Below are 17,286 nucleotides of genomic sequence, written 5' to 3'. Positions count from 1 at the left end.
GATTAGATGTTAGGAAGAAATTCTTCACTCAGAGGGTGGCAAGACACTGGATGGAACAGGTTACCCAGGGAAACTGTGGGTGCCTCATCCCTGGATGTGTTCAAGGCCAGGTTGGACAGGGCTTGGAGTAACCTGGTCTAGAGGAAGGTGTCCCTGCCCATGGCAGGGGCTGGAACAGGATGATCTTTGAGGTCCCTTCCAACCCAAACCATTTTAGGATCCTGTGATCCAAAGTCTTTCACATTTAGATAGAGGAGGAAAAAGAAAATGTGTGGGGAAAGATGCACAAAGAGATTAAATGAGGTGCTCAAGGTCATGTGAGAAGAGCCTGGCCATGAGGGTTACAACTCAAATGTATTTTACCCTGCCACTTTACTCCTCCCACTGAAAATGTTATCACTGCTTGTGGGAGGGGGGGTGTAATTTGGAAGGCCCACCCTTCATTTAGTTAATTGTGATCATTACCAAAAAACTGTGTAAATAGCACATTTCAACATACCATAAAACATAGTCCATGTTGCTAATTTACCTGCTAGATTTACAAGACTGTGATGATTAGTGAAACATGAGAGAAGAATGTCAGAATATATGGAGAAGTACGTCATAAAAATACCAAATGAGAAGAAAACCCAGAAGTAAACAGACACACACCCTGCCTGATCCCATTTTGACTGCACATTTGGGCTCCTGGTCCCAGTTACAGCACCAAGCTGGGTGATACTGGCACAGGATTGTTCTTGCTGGGACATACAATGGTGATTGTCATATCTGCACTTTTTACAATAGAGCAGATTCTGGGTTTCCAAGATAAGAGTAAGAATAGGCTTTCCTTCCCAGAGACATCTCCTGCCAGCCCTTGGATTTCCACTCCTCTGCAGTTCCTTTGTAAGGCTTCAATGACAGTTTTCCCAGGGATTGAAGGCAGGAAAGAAGTGTCCTGGCAGAGCCCAGACCAACAGCCCAAGTGCACAGACCACACCACAGACGCTCATACCGTGTCTCACACTTGAGCATTAGGGCTTGGGCACCTGAGTAACCTGAACAATTTGGGGAGGAAATGAGCCAGGCAGGGCTGCTGAGACCAGCACAGCCCACCCCACAACCATTTTAAGCAGTAGCTCATGAGCTTGGGAAATGTGGCCATTCCTGACACGGCGGATTCCTCGCGGCTGTCTCCAGAGCTGACAGCATCCCTCAGTTTGTGTGTGACAGGAGGTTTGAAGGATCTGGTCTCACTGCTCCCTGCCTCCACACCACACATAATGGTCCTGGTTCACCCCCAGCATCTCTCACAAAGTGCCCCACTGCCCATGACAAAGCAGGCTTTACTTACAGATCTGCGACTCTGGAGATCTGAGCACCTTCTTTGATTCTTGCCAGATGGTTTTGCAGTCCTCCTGGAGCTTATAAAACCTCTCCTTCCTCCAGGAGCTCGACTTCACTTTTAGCAGCTGGCTGCCCTTCAGGAGGAACTTCAGATCCTTGTCATCTTTGAGGCCTGTGGTGAAACAGGAGAGGTAATGTAAAAGATAGCTCAAGAAATGATGCCCAAGGAGTCTCCCCTTCCATGGGACAATCCAGACAGACAGACAACTGCAGGGCAGACAGGCCTGGGGAGGACAGCTGAAAGAGAGACACGGAAATCAATCCTCCACATCACACTTTATGCTCACAAAAGAGGCTGAAGCTTTGTACATCTCTTAGGTTGAGTCCGAAGACTTTCGTATGGCAATTCTCACGTGGTTTACAAACATAAAATACTTCCTTCCCAGCAAATATAGCTACTGTTAGGATGCAAAAACCACAATAAAACAAACGACAAAACCGTAGGATCAGAGTGAGGAAAGTCGCATAACTTGTAATTGGAATGCTGTCAGGAACTTTCAAGTGGTTTCAAATCTATTCTGCAACAAATTTCCTTTGTGGAAACAGGAATACACAAAGATATCACTCGTCCTTCCCTGGCAAGCAGCGCCTTCCTATCCACATGGGAATTCTGTAGATCAGTGATATGAAGCTTAGGACAGGCAATTTTGGTGAAAGCAGCAACATATCAATGAGGTAACAGTAAGGCAGCAACCATGCTCTCCTCACTTCTCAACCACCCAAGAGGATCTTTACCTTTCTTACACTACCAGGCCACTGCAATGTCAGGTAATGACAACCAGACCTTCTGGTTCCAGAAACTTCAGATTTCACAACTTAACCTAGATTCAGGAAGGCACTTAAGACACCTAGAGAGGCAAAAGGCACCTACTGAGGCTTTGAAAACACAGATTTGGCATTCTAAGTAGGTTTGAATGTCTCAGCAGTATATGACTTCCACATACTTAAATACCTTGGAGAATCTGTCCCTCAAACCAACCATTAATTACAGATCTGCAGCGTGTGGGCTGAGGAGGGTGAGAGCATGACACGTGCTCCCTGTAATAGGCACCTTGCATCTCTCTGACACGGCATGAAAGGCTGGTTCAGAGCTGGTGAAACAGCATTTAACTCTCTTGCTGATCGTGCACATCACAGTTCAGCTGGATTTTTTTCTAACCCTAACACTGCAGGTAACCACTTACAGCCACCCGACACATCAACCAAAATTTCCCAGTGCTACCTAAAGATAACGTGGGGTGTCACAAAGCAGAAATCCAACCTAACTGATTTATGCAATGACTTTTCTATTGCAGTGTCCCCCTGTGACACAGGTTTGGTTCTTCCCTGGAAGACACATCCGCCTCAAATTTTCCTTTTTTTAAACAGAGCAAGGCAATAAACTACCAAATTTTGTGCCTGCTTGAAAAATAAAACTCAGTATGAGATCCAAGTGGCCAGATTCCTATAATCCTGACAATCTTCATACAGGAAACTGAAGTACCAGGTGCTGCAGAGCACCAAGGTGGGTCATGGTGGCAGCAGCAAAAAGCTGCACTGTGAGTTTGTAACTGGGAATCAGTGGCCTGAAGAGAGCATTTTATGTTGCCAAAGCTTGAGATCTCCATCACAGATAAGTATGAGGGGTGTCCAGGGTTCACTTCATGAGTCACTCACACGCCTTTACTGGTTTTGGAGGTACCAAGGATCATGCCCAGAGCTGAGCCTGGCCAAAGCATCCAGAGCTGAAAGCGTCACAGCGGGAACCGGAGATCCTGAACAGGTGGTTGTGGCCTCTCTCTTTCCTCTACATTAAATTAGCTATCTCATTAATTAAGTGTCTTCCCATGCTACAGCATCCCCTGGGCCTCTCAGCTCATGTCTGATCTGGCAAGTTCCCAAGAGGAGGATTTGAATGCTTCCTCCTCTGGAAACCTCAAAAAAAAACTCATGGAGAGAAAAAAAAAAAAAAAAAAAAAAAAAAAAAGCTGTCTCCTGCACAGTTCAGAAGGGTGAAAAGTTGATCCCATGTACAAAACCTGGGACAGCATTCCCAGGGATTGACAAGAGGCCAGATCATCCAGAGGATGGACAGATACCACAACAGCTTCATGGGTCCTCGGTCTCCTGAGCTGTGCTTCTGCTCTGAGGCAAAGGTCTTCCAAGTGCAGGGAAGATGCCACAGACTCCAGCCTCACTGACATCCCTGTGGCATTCCTCAAGGTTGCTGGAGGGGAAACTAATTCTTCCTTCTCCCAATTCACCCACATTACTGTTCTGGCTCCCAGACTCATTCCTTCTTTTTCTTCAGATCCCAGCCACACAGGGCATCATTATGGGAATAGGAGGACATGTCATCCTAGGGTGACATGGGGAGGGAAGCAGGAAAACCTCAGTTCCTTTGGATGCTTATGTCCATAAGTGTGCAATGAGAAATCCCTTTAACTGAGACGTGTTTTGTTCCTCAGACATCACGTGCAGCATCTGTAAGGTGTCCTGCTACCAGGACATCCCAAAGAGCTGCACTAATGTAATACAGACAAATCTGGATAGGCACAGGTGGTGGCCAAGGCAGATTCCTCTCCTCTAGGCTTAGACCACGCAGTTCAGACACAAGCTGGAGCTCAGAGCCCTTCATCCTGCTCACCTGCACAGGGTATTAGTGTGGGTCAAAACTCCCCTTCATCTTCCAAGGATCTGACTATGGGGTGGGAGCAGCCCTACCACTCATCCTTGGTTCTTGTGCCTGAGGACCAGGAAAGGTGACATGATCAGCAAAGGAGGGCACTGCACTTGGCAAGAGCCAGAGGGAAGGATGAAGAGGGACAGTGCATAGTGAAGGCATGGCAAAGACAAAAGCTGGCTCAGAGAGCCTGAGTCAGGGGCAGTGAGAGAAGTCAGGGAGGGGACAGAGACAAGCTTCCCCCTAGGAGACAGCAGGTTTGGCCAGGAAAGGGCAAGAGGGTTAATCATGAATGTCTAACAGCTCTGACATCCCTTGGATGTGGGGTCCCTTCAGATAGAGGGCAGTCACCCAGAGCTGACCTCTGCCGGGGTGACCCCAAGTCCTGACTGGACCACCCAGAGGAAGAAGGGACATCCCCTTGGCCAGGTGGGCCCAGCCTGTGCCAGGCTGCTCTGGGTCTGTGCAGCAGCAGTTCAAGCTGGCACAGCTGAATGGAGAGGAAAGAGGGCCAGTGTTTCAGGTCCTGCCTCCTACGCCCAACCAAGCACTGCCACAGACTCTTCACCTGCCCTTGGGTGAGTCACTGCTGATGTCCTACCTACAACAGCATTTTGTTAGGCCAGAGATGGAGCTGTAAGACGCTCTGATCTGCTGATACAGGAACCACAAACTCACCCCTGATGTGTCAGTGGGACATTACTCTCAGCTGGTCATCTGAACTGCTTTCCAGAAAAAAAACCTACCTTTTCCCAGCAGAAACCTCATTTCAGGTTTTACGCCTGAACCAGCTCCTGAGGATTTCGGCCTAACAACTCCACAGAGAATCATGGAATGGTTTGTACTGGAAGGGACCTTATAGGTCATTTAGTTCCAACCCCGCTGCCATGGGCAGAGGCACCTTCTATGAGACCAGGTTGCTCAAAGCCTGAAGCTGAGGAGTTCTGTGGTCCAGAGTTCCATCTCACAGCAATGGAAACTTTTATGAAAGAAACCAGAGTCCTTGTAAACATACATAATTTAAAAGTTAAAAAACACTGTGCAGCAGGACAAGGATATTGATTTCCAACTATATAACAACATGAGGCATGAGAAGCACAATCACCACACTGAAATACACACCCGAATCCTGCCTGACACACGTGGCAAGGCTGTGTCTTGTTCAGCATCCTCTGCAAAATACCAAATACCCATGTGGCATGCAAAATTCTGGAATGCTTTTCAAGGGTCAGGACCCCCCTGCTCACAAAACATCAATCACACACTTTCTAAACAGAATATAATCAGCATGCAGTGATGGTCGAAGGAAAAATCGTGTTTGGCCAAGGTAAGAAGCACCTCAAGCACACACAGCACTGCAATAACCACGATGTTAATACACTGCACTAGGAAGCTTTAGACACTGAGACGTCAAAAATGTTAACCTTTGGCTTATCTAACTCAGGTTTACAGCAAGCAGGAAGCACAATAAAACAACAGCTGTCATGGTAGAAGCCAGGCTTTGAGTTCACTAAGGAGATAGTTAGGAGGACAGTGATCATCGATATTGCTGCACTGCTCACTCGCTAATCTGCTGATCTGATAGAACTTCCATAAAACAAGCCTCCTCCCGCCTGGCCTCCCCCTCCCACCTGCTTACAGACCAGGCATAACTCAGGTTTGCTGGTTCAAAAGGGCAGAAAGCCTTTTTGATAAAATCTAAAGAGCTTGGGTGGGTAAATGGCTGTTTCCCATTTCCACCTGCCCTTTGTATCCACGGAAATCAAGGGACTGGCATCCACTTGGGCTGTGTCTCCAGACTGCAGGAACCAGCAATGAGTTCATAGCCAGGCACAGAAGTTATGAAACTCTGTTTCCTCTTTCAGTCTGGTGAATGCAAACTCTGAGTGGTTCCCTGGGCTCTGACAGCAACAGGCAACACACCCCTGAACAGTCCTAAAATCAGGCAGGAAAAGGGCACTGCCCTCCCCAAACCCCTTCGACCAGCAGCAGTTCAGAGAGCCCAGACACGGATTTGGGAACTGCCCCTTTGCCAAAGATCTCCCACATTCTTTGATGTCTCCAACGAAGCGCTTTGCACATCTGGCGCGTGGTTACACGCAAATGAAAGGAAAAGAAACCTCGGAAACTTAAAAATAACCCCGCAGTTGTCTTTAGGGTGGAGCACTGCCTCTGCACAAGGAAAAGAGGCAGAAACGAAGCAGCTGCCAGCCCGGCGCCGAGGCTCCGGCCAACCTGTCCCTTACCCAGCCTGATGCCATTCAACGCGGCCACTCTACGGCTCTGCTCCAGTAGCATGTTTTCCTGGGATGCGCTGCGCTTGGGCTGCCTTCGGATGCACTGCATGATCCAGCGTGGGGCTCAGGGAGAGGCGCGGGGTGCCGGGAAGGATGGGGGGCCACGCCACCCCTGCAGGGATCCCTGCTCATCCAGGAGCCTCCGGCGTGCGCGGTGTCAAACGGGGCTCCAAGGAGGGAGCGCAGGCAGTGGGACAGCGGGAGCAGAGGAAGGCAGGGGAGGGCAGAGTCCCGCTGGGGGTGGGACTGTGGGAAGTCTCTCCTCCCGCTTTGCTCACCAGCACACGCTGGATGCGAAATCAAACCGAGGAGACCGCCGGCAGCTGCCCAGGTAGAAGGAACAAGTTTTCCAGCAGTCGTACGCCAGTGGGTTATTGCGCACCATTTCCAGAGGCTGGAGAAGTCCCAGATATTGTTTGTGAGTCCTAATCAGTGCCTTGGGTTTGTCAGCTTATCCTGCCCACGAACGCCTGGATCAGGGCGAGCTTGGCTCCACCCTTTCTCTTCTGTGCCGGCCTGCTCCGTGCTGTTCCCACTGACAGGGACTGAAGACGAAGCTAAAAACACTTCTGAGCCAGGGCAGATGTGGCCAAAAAGCTGCTCGGAAACTGTGTTTTAATGCTGTTCTTTTTCCACCTACAGAAGAGTATTTTCCTAAGAGTCCGGAGAGGTCTCCTCTGCCACCGATTTCCTGTGTGACTTGGGTGAGTCACCCTGCATTTCTGCATAGCTTTGGGTTTATTCTTGTAATTCAGATTTACCCTGCACCCTGGTACAGGAATAAGCCCCCTCAGGCATTTAACAAGTCACTGATTACACAAATCAGAGAATAATTCAAGGTGGAATGGATCTCTGAGGCTCTCTAGAATCAACCACCCAACTCAAAGTGGGGTCACCTTCAAAGGTAGATTTGGTTGCTCACAGCCTTGTCCAGGTGAGTTTGGACATTTCTAAGAACAGAGACTCCACATCCAATTAAGATACCTGTCCAAGAGCTTAGATGTTCTCAGTGAAGAATTTGTCCTTCATGACTAGTATAAATTTCCTTTGCTGAAACTCACAACCATTCCCCATTTTCCTGGCAATGGCTGAGACCAAAATCCATCTCTTCCCTAGCCATGACCATTTCTGCAGTGATGTACAGCAGTTATGTACACACCTTGTCACAGACTACTTTTTTGTCGTTGCCTTTGTCAGCTGCTGTCCTGCCAGGCAAGCAAGGGTGAAGTACTGCAGGGAAAGGAGTCAAACTGGGGTGAATGTCCCTTGCTGCAGGACCAGCATATGCCCAAGAAGCTTGACATCAAACCACACATCACTGTTCCTGCTGCAAACCTAATCAAAGGCTCTCTCCATCACCAGCCCCTCATCATGTTCAATTCAGGTTTTAGAAACATCACCTCTGTTTCTGGTATCTGCCTACCCAGTCACCTTCCCCTTCTTCCTCTGCAGTCTGAAGGAAGCCCTACCAACCCCCACAGAGAAGCACAGAGTTATTTGGGTTATTTGACCAGCACAAGGACAGGGTCAGAGTCATTAATTGCTGCCATACACCACATGTAAGAAACTCTCTGGGGACAAGGCAGGGCACTGCATGGCCTCGAACAGCAATACCTCTAATAAAGCTTTATTTACACACAGCCACTGCAAATCACAGACAGTGAAGGGAAATAAAGGCCATTTCTGGAGGGGGCATTGCTGAACTTGTTAGCCAGGCAGGCAGTGGGTGTTTGAGGAAACACCTCCAGCCTTTGTGGGCCCCCTGCACATGCAGGGTCTGGATGTCAGGGCCATAATCTTCACAGCATTCCCTGGGAGCTTTGATTTTGCCCTGCTGAGGAGGTGGGCACTGTGATGTGATGGCTAGATGATATTTATTAGCTATCAGTCTCTGAGCAATTCCCATATTTCACATTGTACTGGAGAGGACTGATCTAATTAAAGGAGTAGGGAAGAGCCTCCTGTAATTGCCTTAGCAAAACAATTTGCTTCTACACACCAACTGTTCTGTCCAGCAGCAGAGTCCCAGATGGATCGATCTGGGAGCACACAAAGCCCTTGTGCTTTGTTTTCTCATTAATTTTTAATAGCAGTGCCAGTGACAGCCCTGCCTAAAGCTTTCCAGGCCCTTGGAGAACATTTTACTGTACTTATCCCTGAAGTTTGCTCACACACAGAGCACAGGGTCAGCATTCAACTGAGTTTAGATACCTCTCCAGAACAGCAGCGTGCAAATTTTGCTGTTGTGAGGGCATCAGAGATGTAAGACAGTTCGAATCAACTTGTTTTTAAAATGAAGACGAGATAATTGGGCCAGAAATTCCCTGCTTTGGGAAACAACAGAGCTGGATGTACTGTGGTCTCGAGGTCATTTAAAGACAATGTCACATCTCACAGCAGAAGCCTGGGGGGTGACCCTGGGTTACACGTGCTGGTGTTACGTGATGCTGCCGTCACACTCCAGTGCTGGAGGAAGTGGAAAAAAATTCTCCAAGCCTTATTCACTGCAGGTAACACCTGAGTGGGTCGTGCAATTTTACCCACATGACCAATCCCACCTAAATAAGTGGCACTGGTCACATGAGTGAAGTTACTCATGTCCCTGTGGCCGGGATCGGGGCTGTGTTGATCATCCTATCGATTCCAGCTGGATTACTCACAGAGCAAACAGAAATCGATGTGAATGAGGATGTCAGAACATGGTCCCAAAGTTAACAAAGTGCTTGAATATCCAGGAAACAGGCACTTGAGATAGAGTGGCTGTAGAGTCTGGTAGGAAATGGGCCATGTGAAAACACTGTAATGCACAGGCTGCTCTTCAGATGATTTTCCAAAATGAATTAATCTCCATCTCATCCTTATACAAAGGAGCTCGGGAAGTACTATTACCACTTCACAGAGAAAGGAGCAGCATGTTTTTTGATCTCTTTGGGGATGGACCTCTTCTCCTGTCCCCATCATATTTGGACAGCACCAGAAGTGGTGCAACCCTAATTCTGATCATAGTCTCTTTACACCAGACTGACACAAACAACAAAACTCAGCTGCTGATTTGCCCAGACTTGCAACAGTTTAGGACTGGAATGAAAATACCTGTGCTGGTGATGACCTCACCACTTCCCCGTCACGTCATGCACGTGATGCAAATTATTATGACCAGTAATGCCCATGGCAGCCACATAACAAACAACAGATGTCATGCTAAGGGGAGATTTTCCCACTAAAGAGGCCAAAGGTTGTGCCTTGTTCTGTATTTGTTACTAAGAAGAAAAAAATAGGTCTGTTTTACATAATGCTGTTCTTCCATGCTGAAGAAGACAACAGCAAGGTTCCTTCCATGTCTGCAAGGTTCCACCTGCCCTGCCTTTCCCTCTGGAGTCCTTTCTTCATTTCACCCATGCTGTCCCACATCCCACCCGTAGAAACCTCCCTCTTCTCTCCTTCCTTGCTACCCCCAGCACACCACTCGCTGCTCTCGGCTCTGTTCTCCTTGTCACGCCTCACAACCTCCAAGGACCAGGCCTTGCTGCTGGCACAGCTTCTCACCTCCAACAGAAAATGCCAGTGGCTCCTCTACACCACCACTCCCTTCCCTGTGTGGAAGTGGGGATCGTGGAGCAGGTGCTGGGACCAGACTCATCGGTGCATCCCCGGCCAAAGGCGCCGCTGTGCCTGTTGACAGTGGGTGCATCTCTGATGCATGTGGTATGTACCAAGTTCCACCTTGTGGTGACACTGAGAATGGGCTTCTCCATCAGCAAACCTCTCCCTTACACTGGCTTTTCTTGCCCACTCCCCTCCCAGGGTGCCTGAGAGGGCCTGCTGAGCCAGGCCAGTATATGTGAAACCTTAAAACTTCATACAGGAGGACTTCTCCCGAGTCTCATGTTGTGGTTGTCCTCCAAGTCACTGCCTGAAGACTCCCTGCACTGGCACACTGGCCAGGAGCTCTGTGATGGGCAGGTTTCTGGGGCACTGAGATCAGTGCTCTCACCCTGCCCAGTATTTCTCAGCCCCACCTTCTCTCTGTATCCTTTGTCTGTCTCACCTTGTCTGCGATGTCTCTGGGAGGAGAACGGTCCTTTCTCCAGCTCTGATGAGTCCATGCAGCCCATCTTCCCCCAAAACAGGCTGGCTATATGCAGACTGCCCCCTGGGAGAGACTGCAGGCCCATCACCCAGATCATGCCATGCTGGATCAAAACCATGCCGAGGAATGTGTTGGAAGTTAAACAGTGCAGAGCCCTGGCCCTGGCTTGTGTAAGCAAAGCCAGGCTGCCTGCCCAGACATTTCACAGACAGCTCAAATCATGACCTTTATTCGTGAATATCTTCATATATCTTCCTGCCAGTCTGGGCCACTCACAGGGAGCCTGGATCAGTGCATGGAACAGGCTGTGACCCATCAAAAGCTACTGCCCTGTAGTCTTGATGAAATCCAGGTAAAACATCCAATTAAAGTTCATCGCACTCAGGAACCCAAAACCAGACTGAAGGTTTGGTTTGGTTTGGTCCTTCCACCGGTCCCTCCATGAGGGTGCACACAGAGATTTTGGCTGCAGAGTGAGAGGCACAGAAACAAACACTGGCTTGCAGTAAATTGCAGCTTTCCCAGTAGCTGATGTGTAAAGAAAGTAATTGAAAAGAAGGATATCAACTTGATGGATAGGACCAGGACCAACAGGCAGGAGCACTCGTGCAGTTTAGTTGCCTAACTCCCAAGTCATGTTTCTGGGCACATGCTGATGAAGGTGTTCTCTTCATAAACCCAAAGTCAGTTGTAGGTGAGTCCCAGCTTCATTTTTTTTAAGGTCATTTAGCAGTTTTTCACAATATTTTCTTCAGGAGATGAAATTTCTTCCATAGGCAAAATGCAAGTAATTCTCAACATTCTGTAGCAGGGCAAAATCCATGCAATAATCAAATTGCACAACTGAATTATGCAAAACTAGGGGGAGTTTTTTTTTTTTTTTCCCCCTAAGTGATTTATCTGGAATTCCTGTAACTCTGGCCAAAAATACCCCTCTGAGATTTGTTGTGTGGCACCTCAATACAGGGCTTCAAAAGGTACCATGTGAGGGGCAGCCCGAGATGTGAGAATTTTCCCCCAGGGTGCCTAGGCTGGCTTATTTAAGGCATGGAGGTATCTCAAGTTGGAATAAACTGTGGCAAAATCTTCTCTACCTGCATAAAGGAAAAGGGAAACTTCTGGGTTTGATCAAGGCCTGCAGCCTTCTGTTCTGGTGGGCTCAGCTGATAAGGACTGAGACCCTCCACCCGTGGGAAGGATCTCAGAGACAAGATTGAAGGTCAGTCTCATGGTATTCAGATACCTACAGTGCACTGAACAAGGGGCCAGGAGAAGACAGGGCACAATTCACCTGCCTAGACCCATAAAAGCCTAAAATTTCTTTCCCACACCTATGTTTAGCCAGCTGAATCCCACGCTGGGTGATCAAATCAGCAAATATTCATCTGCAGCTTCCCTTTTGAAAATACCTGTTCAAATATTTTGATCTTCCTCTAAAGAAAACTGCACTGTGGTCCCAAATCATCAACAGCTTTGGCTCTCAGAGCTGCTTGTCTGGGCAGCTGAGTTTCCAGATCTTGCACAAACCATCTCTTTCCCACACACCTCTCCTTCTTGCTTTTCCCTGTGGTTGGTTCTATCCTTTCATCTCTGCTACCTGCAGCAGTTTTCCAAGTGCCTGCATTTCCTTCTCCCTCCTCTTTCACTTCCTCATTAAAATCTATTTTTCCCCAAGCATCTTCTTTCCCCAACTCAGCTGCTTTTGGGCCTGGTGTCAGGACTTTTCACACTGGCAACAACCTCAGGAACAACTGTGGGCTTTTGTTTTAATGAAAGACTTTGCTCAGACTGGAAATGTAGCAGGTTTTGTGTCAAAATAAAAAGGACAAAATTAGTTTTACTTGTCCTGTCTGAAAAAGAGACAAATTGCCTGGGTAATGAACTGAGAAGTGTCAGTATCCCAAATCCTTCTGCAGTACTGGGAACACCACAGCTCGTAAAACTCCCACGTAGAGCATCAGCACATCCACAACCTGGATCAAAGGGGTGTGCTGGGAGCGTTTTGTTGGTAGGAAAGGAGATCAAAGTCACCAGCTGCTCCAGAGCAGATCCCAGCTGATCCCAAGTCACGTTATCTCCACCCGTGGTGGCTGAAGCCCAGAAGGAGCCTCCTCAGAGCTCCCAGCTCTGAAGGGCAGGTGGAGATGATTCATTTGGAAATTTCAATATAGACATTAATCCCGAGGACTTGCTGACAGAAGAAACAAGGGAATGGCCTGTTTTGTAGGATTTTACTAACTCTTCCCTACTGATTCTCACCCTGGGCTGTGGCTGAGGGCATTCCCATACGGGGACTGTGGCATTCCCTACACAATGTCCACAGTGTCTTGTGTGAAACAGTCAGGGTATAAGAATAAGGCATAGTACAAATTGGCTATTCTATAATCTGTGCAAGCACAAGGGCTCCCAGCTCAGAAACAAACTAACTTCACAAGGCAAGAGCAAGATTATTAATAGCCCACATTAATTCTGACATGGTAAATACAGCTGTTGTTGTTTCTATGTTGGAGGAAAAAAAAAAAGAGAAACTGAAAGAAAGAATCTGAGTTTCAACACACAGCCAGGGACAGAACATGTCTACAACCCACAGTATCAGAAATTTCTTACAAACTACATAGCACAAGTCTGATCCTGCTAGCAAGTCCACATGTGAGCAAATCCTCTTGTCTAAGAGGTCTGGCATTTGGAGTGACTTTGGCACTTGTGTGTCTGTGTTATGTGTCAAGGAATTTCAGTAAATACTTTTTGAAATTCTTGGCTCTTTCGACATTTGTGTGTTTTTCTGCTTGTGACAAGGAAATAGATTAAGAGCCACTGAATTCTTCTCGGTCCCTATCCCCAGAAGACTAAATAATATTCTCTGAAAAATAACCCACAGGTCAGAATGGGAAATGTTTTAATAGTTCCAGATGTGTTTCTTCGCTTTCTTTCCCCAGTGGCTGTATAATGAATGAGATACCTACGAAAAGTATAACATTAACCTCTGGTTCACCTTCCTGCTGGATTTCCAGCATCTGGGAGAATCAGAGGGAAGATTTCTTGAGCCTGGGGGAATCTTTTCACGATTCTCCTGGAAGCACTAAATTGATTATGTGCAATCACTTATTGCTCTGTTTATTTTTGTTTATAGCTCATCTGTAGTAAGAAAGCACCTATCTCATGAAATAAAAATAAGTACTCCAGGCTTTTCCTGTTTCTGTGGGATCACAATAGCCCATTTCAATCTGTAGCTATCACAGCCCTGAGTTTTTTCTGCTCGTTAGAGTAAGTAAAACACAATGAAGGGGTAACAAAGCAATACATGAAGTCAGATGAGGGAATAAGGGGGGATATTTCATTACTCTGTCCATCAGGACAAGCCTCCCAGACTTGGTATGATTGCATCGTCTTAAATCTCATTTGCTGGAAGGGCAGAGAGGATTTCTTCTTTTTTTAGAAACATTACTTATTTTGTACTTAATATTTACAGAGTCCTGGGGACAGACCCAGAGCCGAGGTGTTTATCCAGGCTCTGTTTTCTTCACCAGAGCCCACAAAGTTTACTGAGCAGAGCACCCATCCCGCTCTGTTTCACCAGAAAGGGGAGGAGATTTGGATCCACTTTTCAGAACTTGCAGACACTTACCCAGCCAAGACACCCTTCCTACCAACAGAGCTCTCACCCTATTAACAGAGAAAAATCTGTCATCTCTCTCTGTAACAGCGAGTAAATGCTGCCTTACTTCCGAATGAAAGAATGGGGAGGCGAAGGACGGAGGAGAAGAGAGGAGGGAAAATAAAGCTCTTGGACACGATTAGAGAGCTGAAACGCAAGAACGTTTCCCCAGCCTTACCGTGGCAAGCGAGGAATGTGCCATTCGATTCCATGGCTGCAGAAGAAGCCGACGAGCAGCAGCAGGAGGGGCTCCGGCGAACAGCTGTGCCCAGAAGTTAGCGCTGGTGGCAGCCAGAGCTGCGAGGCTCCCACCGCTCCCCGCTCCAGTAATCCCCAACGTCAGCTCCCTTCGGAGAGGCCTGCTCCTTCCCCTTGGCTGGAATTGCGTCTTCGCTGTGACTCCTCATTTATTTCTCTCCCGCATCCGCACGCCGCTGCCTTGCCCGGCGCACCGACTGCGGCCAAGCGCCCGAGCCCCAGCGCTGGCCCTGGCTCCTCCCTGCTCCAGTCTGGCGTCTTCACCGCTGGCCCAGCCTCCTGCTGCTGCTGCTACTGCTGCTGAACCCTCACAGCGATGCTGCTTTGCTTCTTTTCCTGCTGCTGCAACATTTTCGTTCTCCTTTCCTTCCTGGCGCGGCTTCCAGAAGACACCGAGTGCTGCGGGTTCATCCTTGGTGGTCCCCAAGTCAAGGAAAGGGGCTTAAGCAGATGCCACAGACCAGAGTTTTAGGGCTAAAGAGCTTTTACGTGCTGCTGAGGGTATAATTCTTTTCACAAGGGAAAAAAAAAATAACAGGTCAGAACTTGCCAGTGTAGAAATAGAAGCCGTGACCACAAACACTCGCAAGGGAATGAGCTCAGGGCAGAAGAAAAGTTATGAGCCTTGCATTTGAGACAGTGAGACAGAAAAACTGGAGTTTTAGTGGAGTTCTCACTGTCCTGAGGCTTTTACTGAGTGGAACTGATTTCCTCCACTCTGTCCCCTCCTCCTGAATTAGATATTTCTGAAGGGGAGAGAGATACTGCTGGCAAGCAGGGAAAGAAAAGGAATACAGTGTGAGAAATAAAGTTTCCCTCTACTTGGATGTTTTCAGTTATTGTTTTGTTGCTTTGTTTATATACATTTCCGGTTATTTAGGTTTTCCTGATGCAAACACCTGATGGAGTTATTGGCAGATTCAGAGCCCTCACTCCTCAGCACCTGTAAAACTGGCAGCTCTGCTGTCAGAAGGGGAAAGTCCCTCTCTGATGGTGACAGATCTGGGAAACATGTGGTGAAAAATACTTTGGGACTAGGACAGTTTGTCCCTCCCTGCCAGGAACTGGGCTGTTCCTCTGAGAGCCCAAACCTTGCTCTCAGAGAGTTTTACAGTCCACAAATACAAGGCTGCTGCCACCACCCAAGGAAAACTGCCCTAATATAGCAAAACTCCTTGAGTTAGTGCAGAACTCCTTGTGTTAATACAAAACTCCTTGTGTTAATACAAAACTAACAAAACCAAGCAAGTGAAGGAAAAAAGGAACAGAGATTTCACTCCATGACTCTTCTAAAGTCCATCCTTTTACCCCATGGCCACCAGCATGGCATGAGGCAGGGAGGGGGAGTCATCTCCCACTAAACACTTTCCAAAGGACCCATAAAGGAACATTCCTTTTTCAAACCCACAGGCATTGACTGGAATGGGGCAAACTGTTTGGCAGCAAGGTTGGCTGCTGGCAGGCAGGACAGCAGCTGGAAGCACCCAAGAGATTCCTGGTATGACCTTAAAAGCCTTGTGGCAGGGGGATTTTGGGAGGACACCTCCACAACCTGTCACCCTTTCAGCTGATGGGGAAGAGCACTGGAGGGAGTGTACAGGAAGGCTGGTGGATGAGCCAGCCAGACTGGAAACTCCAGTAAAGCAGAGGTGATGAGGACATGATGGCTTTCACAAAAGAGAAAAAGCAGAGAAGGGCAGTTTGGAAGTGGTGATGGGAAACGGCATTATAGTAACTCCTTCACTCTTCCCTGTATCACCCCAGTCCCACGAGGAGAGGCTGAGGGAGCTGGGGTTGTTGAGCCTGGAGGAGACTCAGGGGTGACCTCATCACTCCCTACAACTCCCTGACAGGAGGTTGTAGCCAGGTGGGGGTCGGTCTCTTCTCCCAGGCAATCAGCAGTAGGACAAGAGGGCACAGGCTTAAGCTCTGCCAGGGGAGGTTTAGGTTGGATATTAGAAAGAAATTTTTTACAGAGAGAGTGATCAGGCATTGGAATGGGCTGCCCAGTGAGGTGGTGGATTCACATCCCTGGAGGTTTCTAAGATGACACTGGATGTGGCATCAGTGCTGTGGTCTGGGAACCACAGTGGGGTTGGATCAAGGGTTGGACCTGATGATCTCAGAGGTCTTTTCCAACCCAGCTGATTCTATGATTCTATGATCTCATCCTCAGATTGCCTGACATAAGCCCCTCTGTTGAAGATGGACTGGCCAGTGTCCCTATGCCCTCTGTGGCAAAGAGGGGAGTCTAAGAGACCTACATTAGTCCCCAAAATTATTCAGACCGTGTTGTGGATAGAACCCCTTCACAGCAGTGTGGGGCATGACAGCACCAGGACACGACCATCACTCTGCTGTGAACACAGCCATTATTACCTCAGGCTGGACAGGGCATCTTCAGGAAAAGAAAACTGAGCTTCTCCACCATTGCCCTTTGTGATGTGAAGAAGATCTCCTGCATTTGCCCCTTTATGACAGCCCAGTGTGTCTTCTTGTGCTTCCTTCTTGCCATGCTGCCTTTTCCATGATCATAGCTCAAGTGGTAGCTGGAACCATAGAATCCCTGAGGCTGGAAAAGACCTCCAAGATCATAAAGTCCAACCATTAATCCACTACCACATGTTTACCACTAAACCATATTCCCAAGTGCCACATCCAAATGGAGCACGTCAGGAGGCTTCACAAAACCTTGCCCAACTTTTCACTTTTCCCCCTTACATTTATTCTCCCTGTTCCTGTGCACATCCAGAAGCATCATCACCATTTAGGCTGCTTGGAGCACTTGGGGACTTTTCTGCCACCCTAAGCTAAGTCATCACCATTTCTAAACCCTTGGTGGGCTTGAGGTGTGTGTGCTCAGAGGAAGTCTGGAACTCACAGACAGTCTTGCATTTCTTGCACTCATTAGAAAGCACAGCAGTCACTATCAGAGCAC

The 17,286-nt window shown here is 48.1% G+C and overlaps 1 protein-coding gene across 2 annotated transcripts in view; it reads right to left on the bottom strand.

Moving 5' to 3' along the window:
* PLCD1 (phospholipase C delta 1) overlaps positions 1-14,506 on the bottom strand; it is a 51,808-nt gene extending 37,302 nt beyond the window's left edge. The window contains exons 1-2 of one of the 2 annotated variants that reach the window (XM_050321383.1): positions 14,269-14,506; positions 1,334-1,498 (exon numbers count right to left, since the gene is read on the bottom strand). In XM_050321383.1, coding sequence (XP_050177340.1) covers positions 1,334-1,498; positions 14,269-14,302 — 199 coding nt within the window. In that variant the 5' untranslated portion in view covers positions 14,303-14,506. Of the gene's footprint in view, positions 1-1,333; positions 1,499-6,294; positions 6,661-14,268 lie in introns of those variants that run through there. The other variant, XM_050321373.1, reaches the window with a different exon arrangement.
* Positions 14,507-17,286: the final 2,780 nt, after the last annotated feature.

Source organism: Myiozetetes cayanensis, unplaced genomic scaffold (assembly GCF_022539395.1).
Source record: "Myiozetetes cayanensis isolate MyiCay16 unplaced genomic scaffold, myiCay2020 scf1, whole genome shotgun sequence".
Classification (NCBI taxonomy): Eukaryota; Metazoa; Chordata; class Aves; order Passeriformes; family Tyrannidae; genus Myiozetetes; species Myiozetetes cayanensis.
Note: the sequence above shows the minus strand (reverse complement) of the source record. Positions and strands in the feature narration are given on the sequence as shown.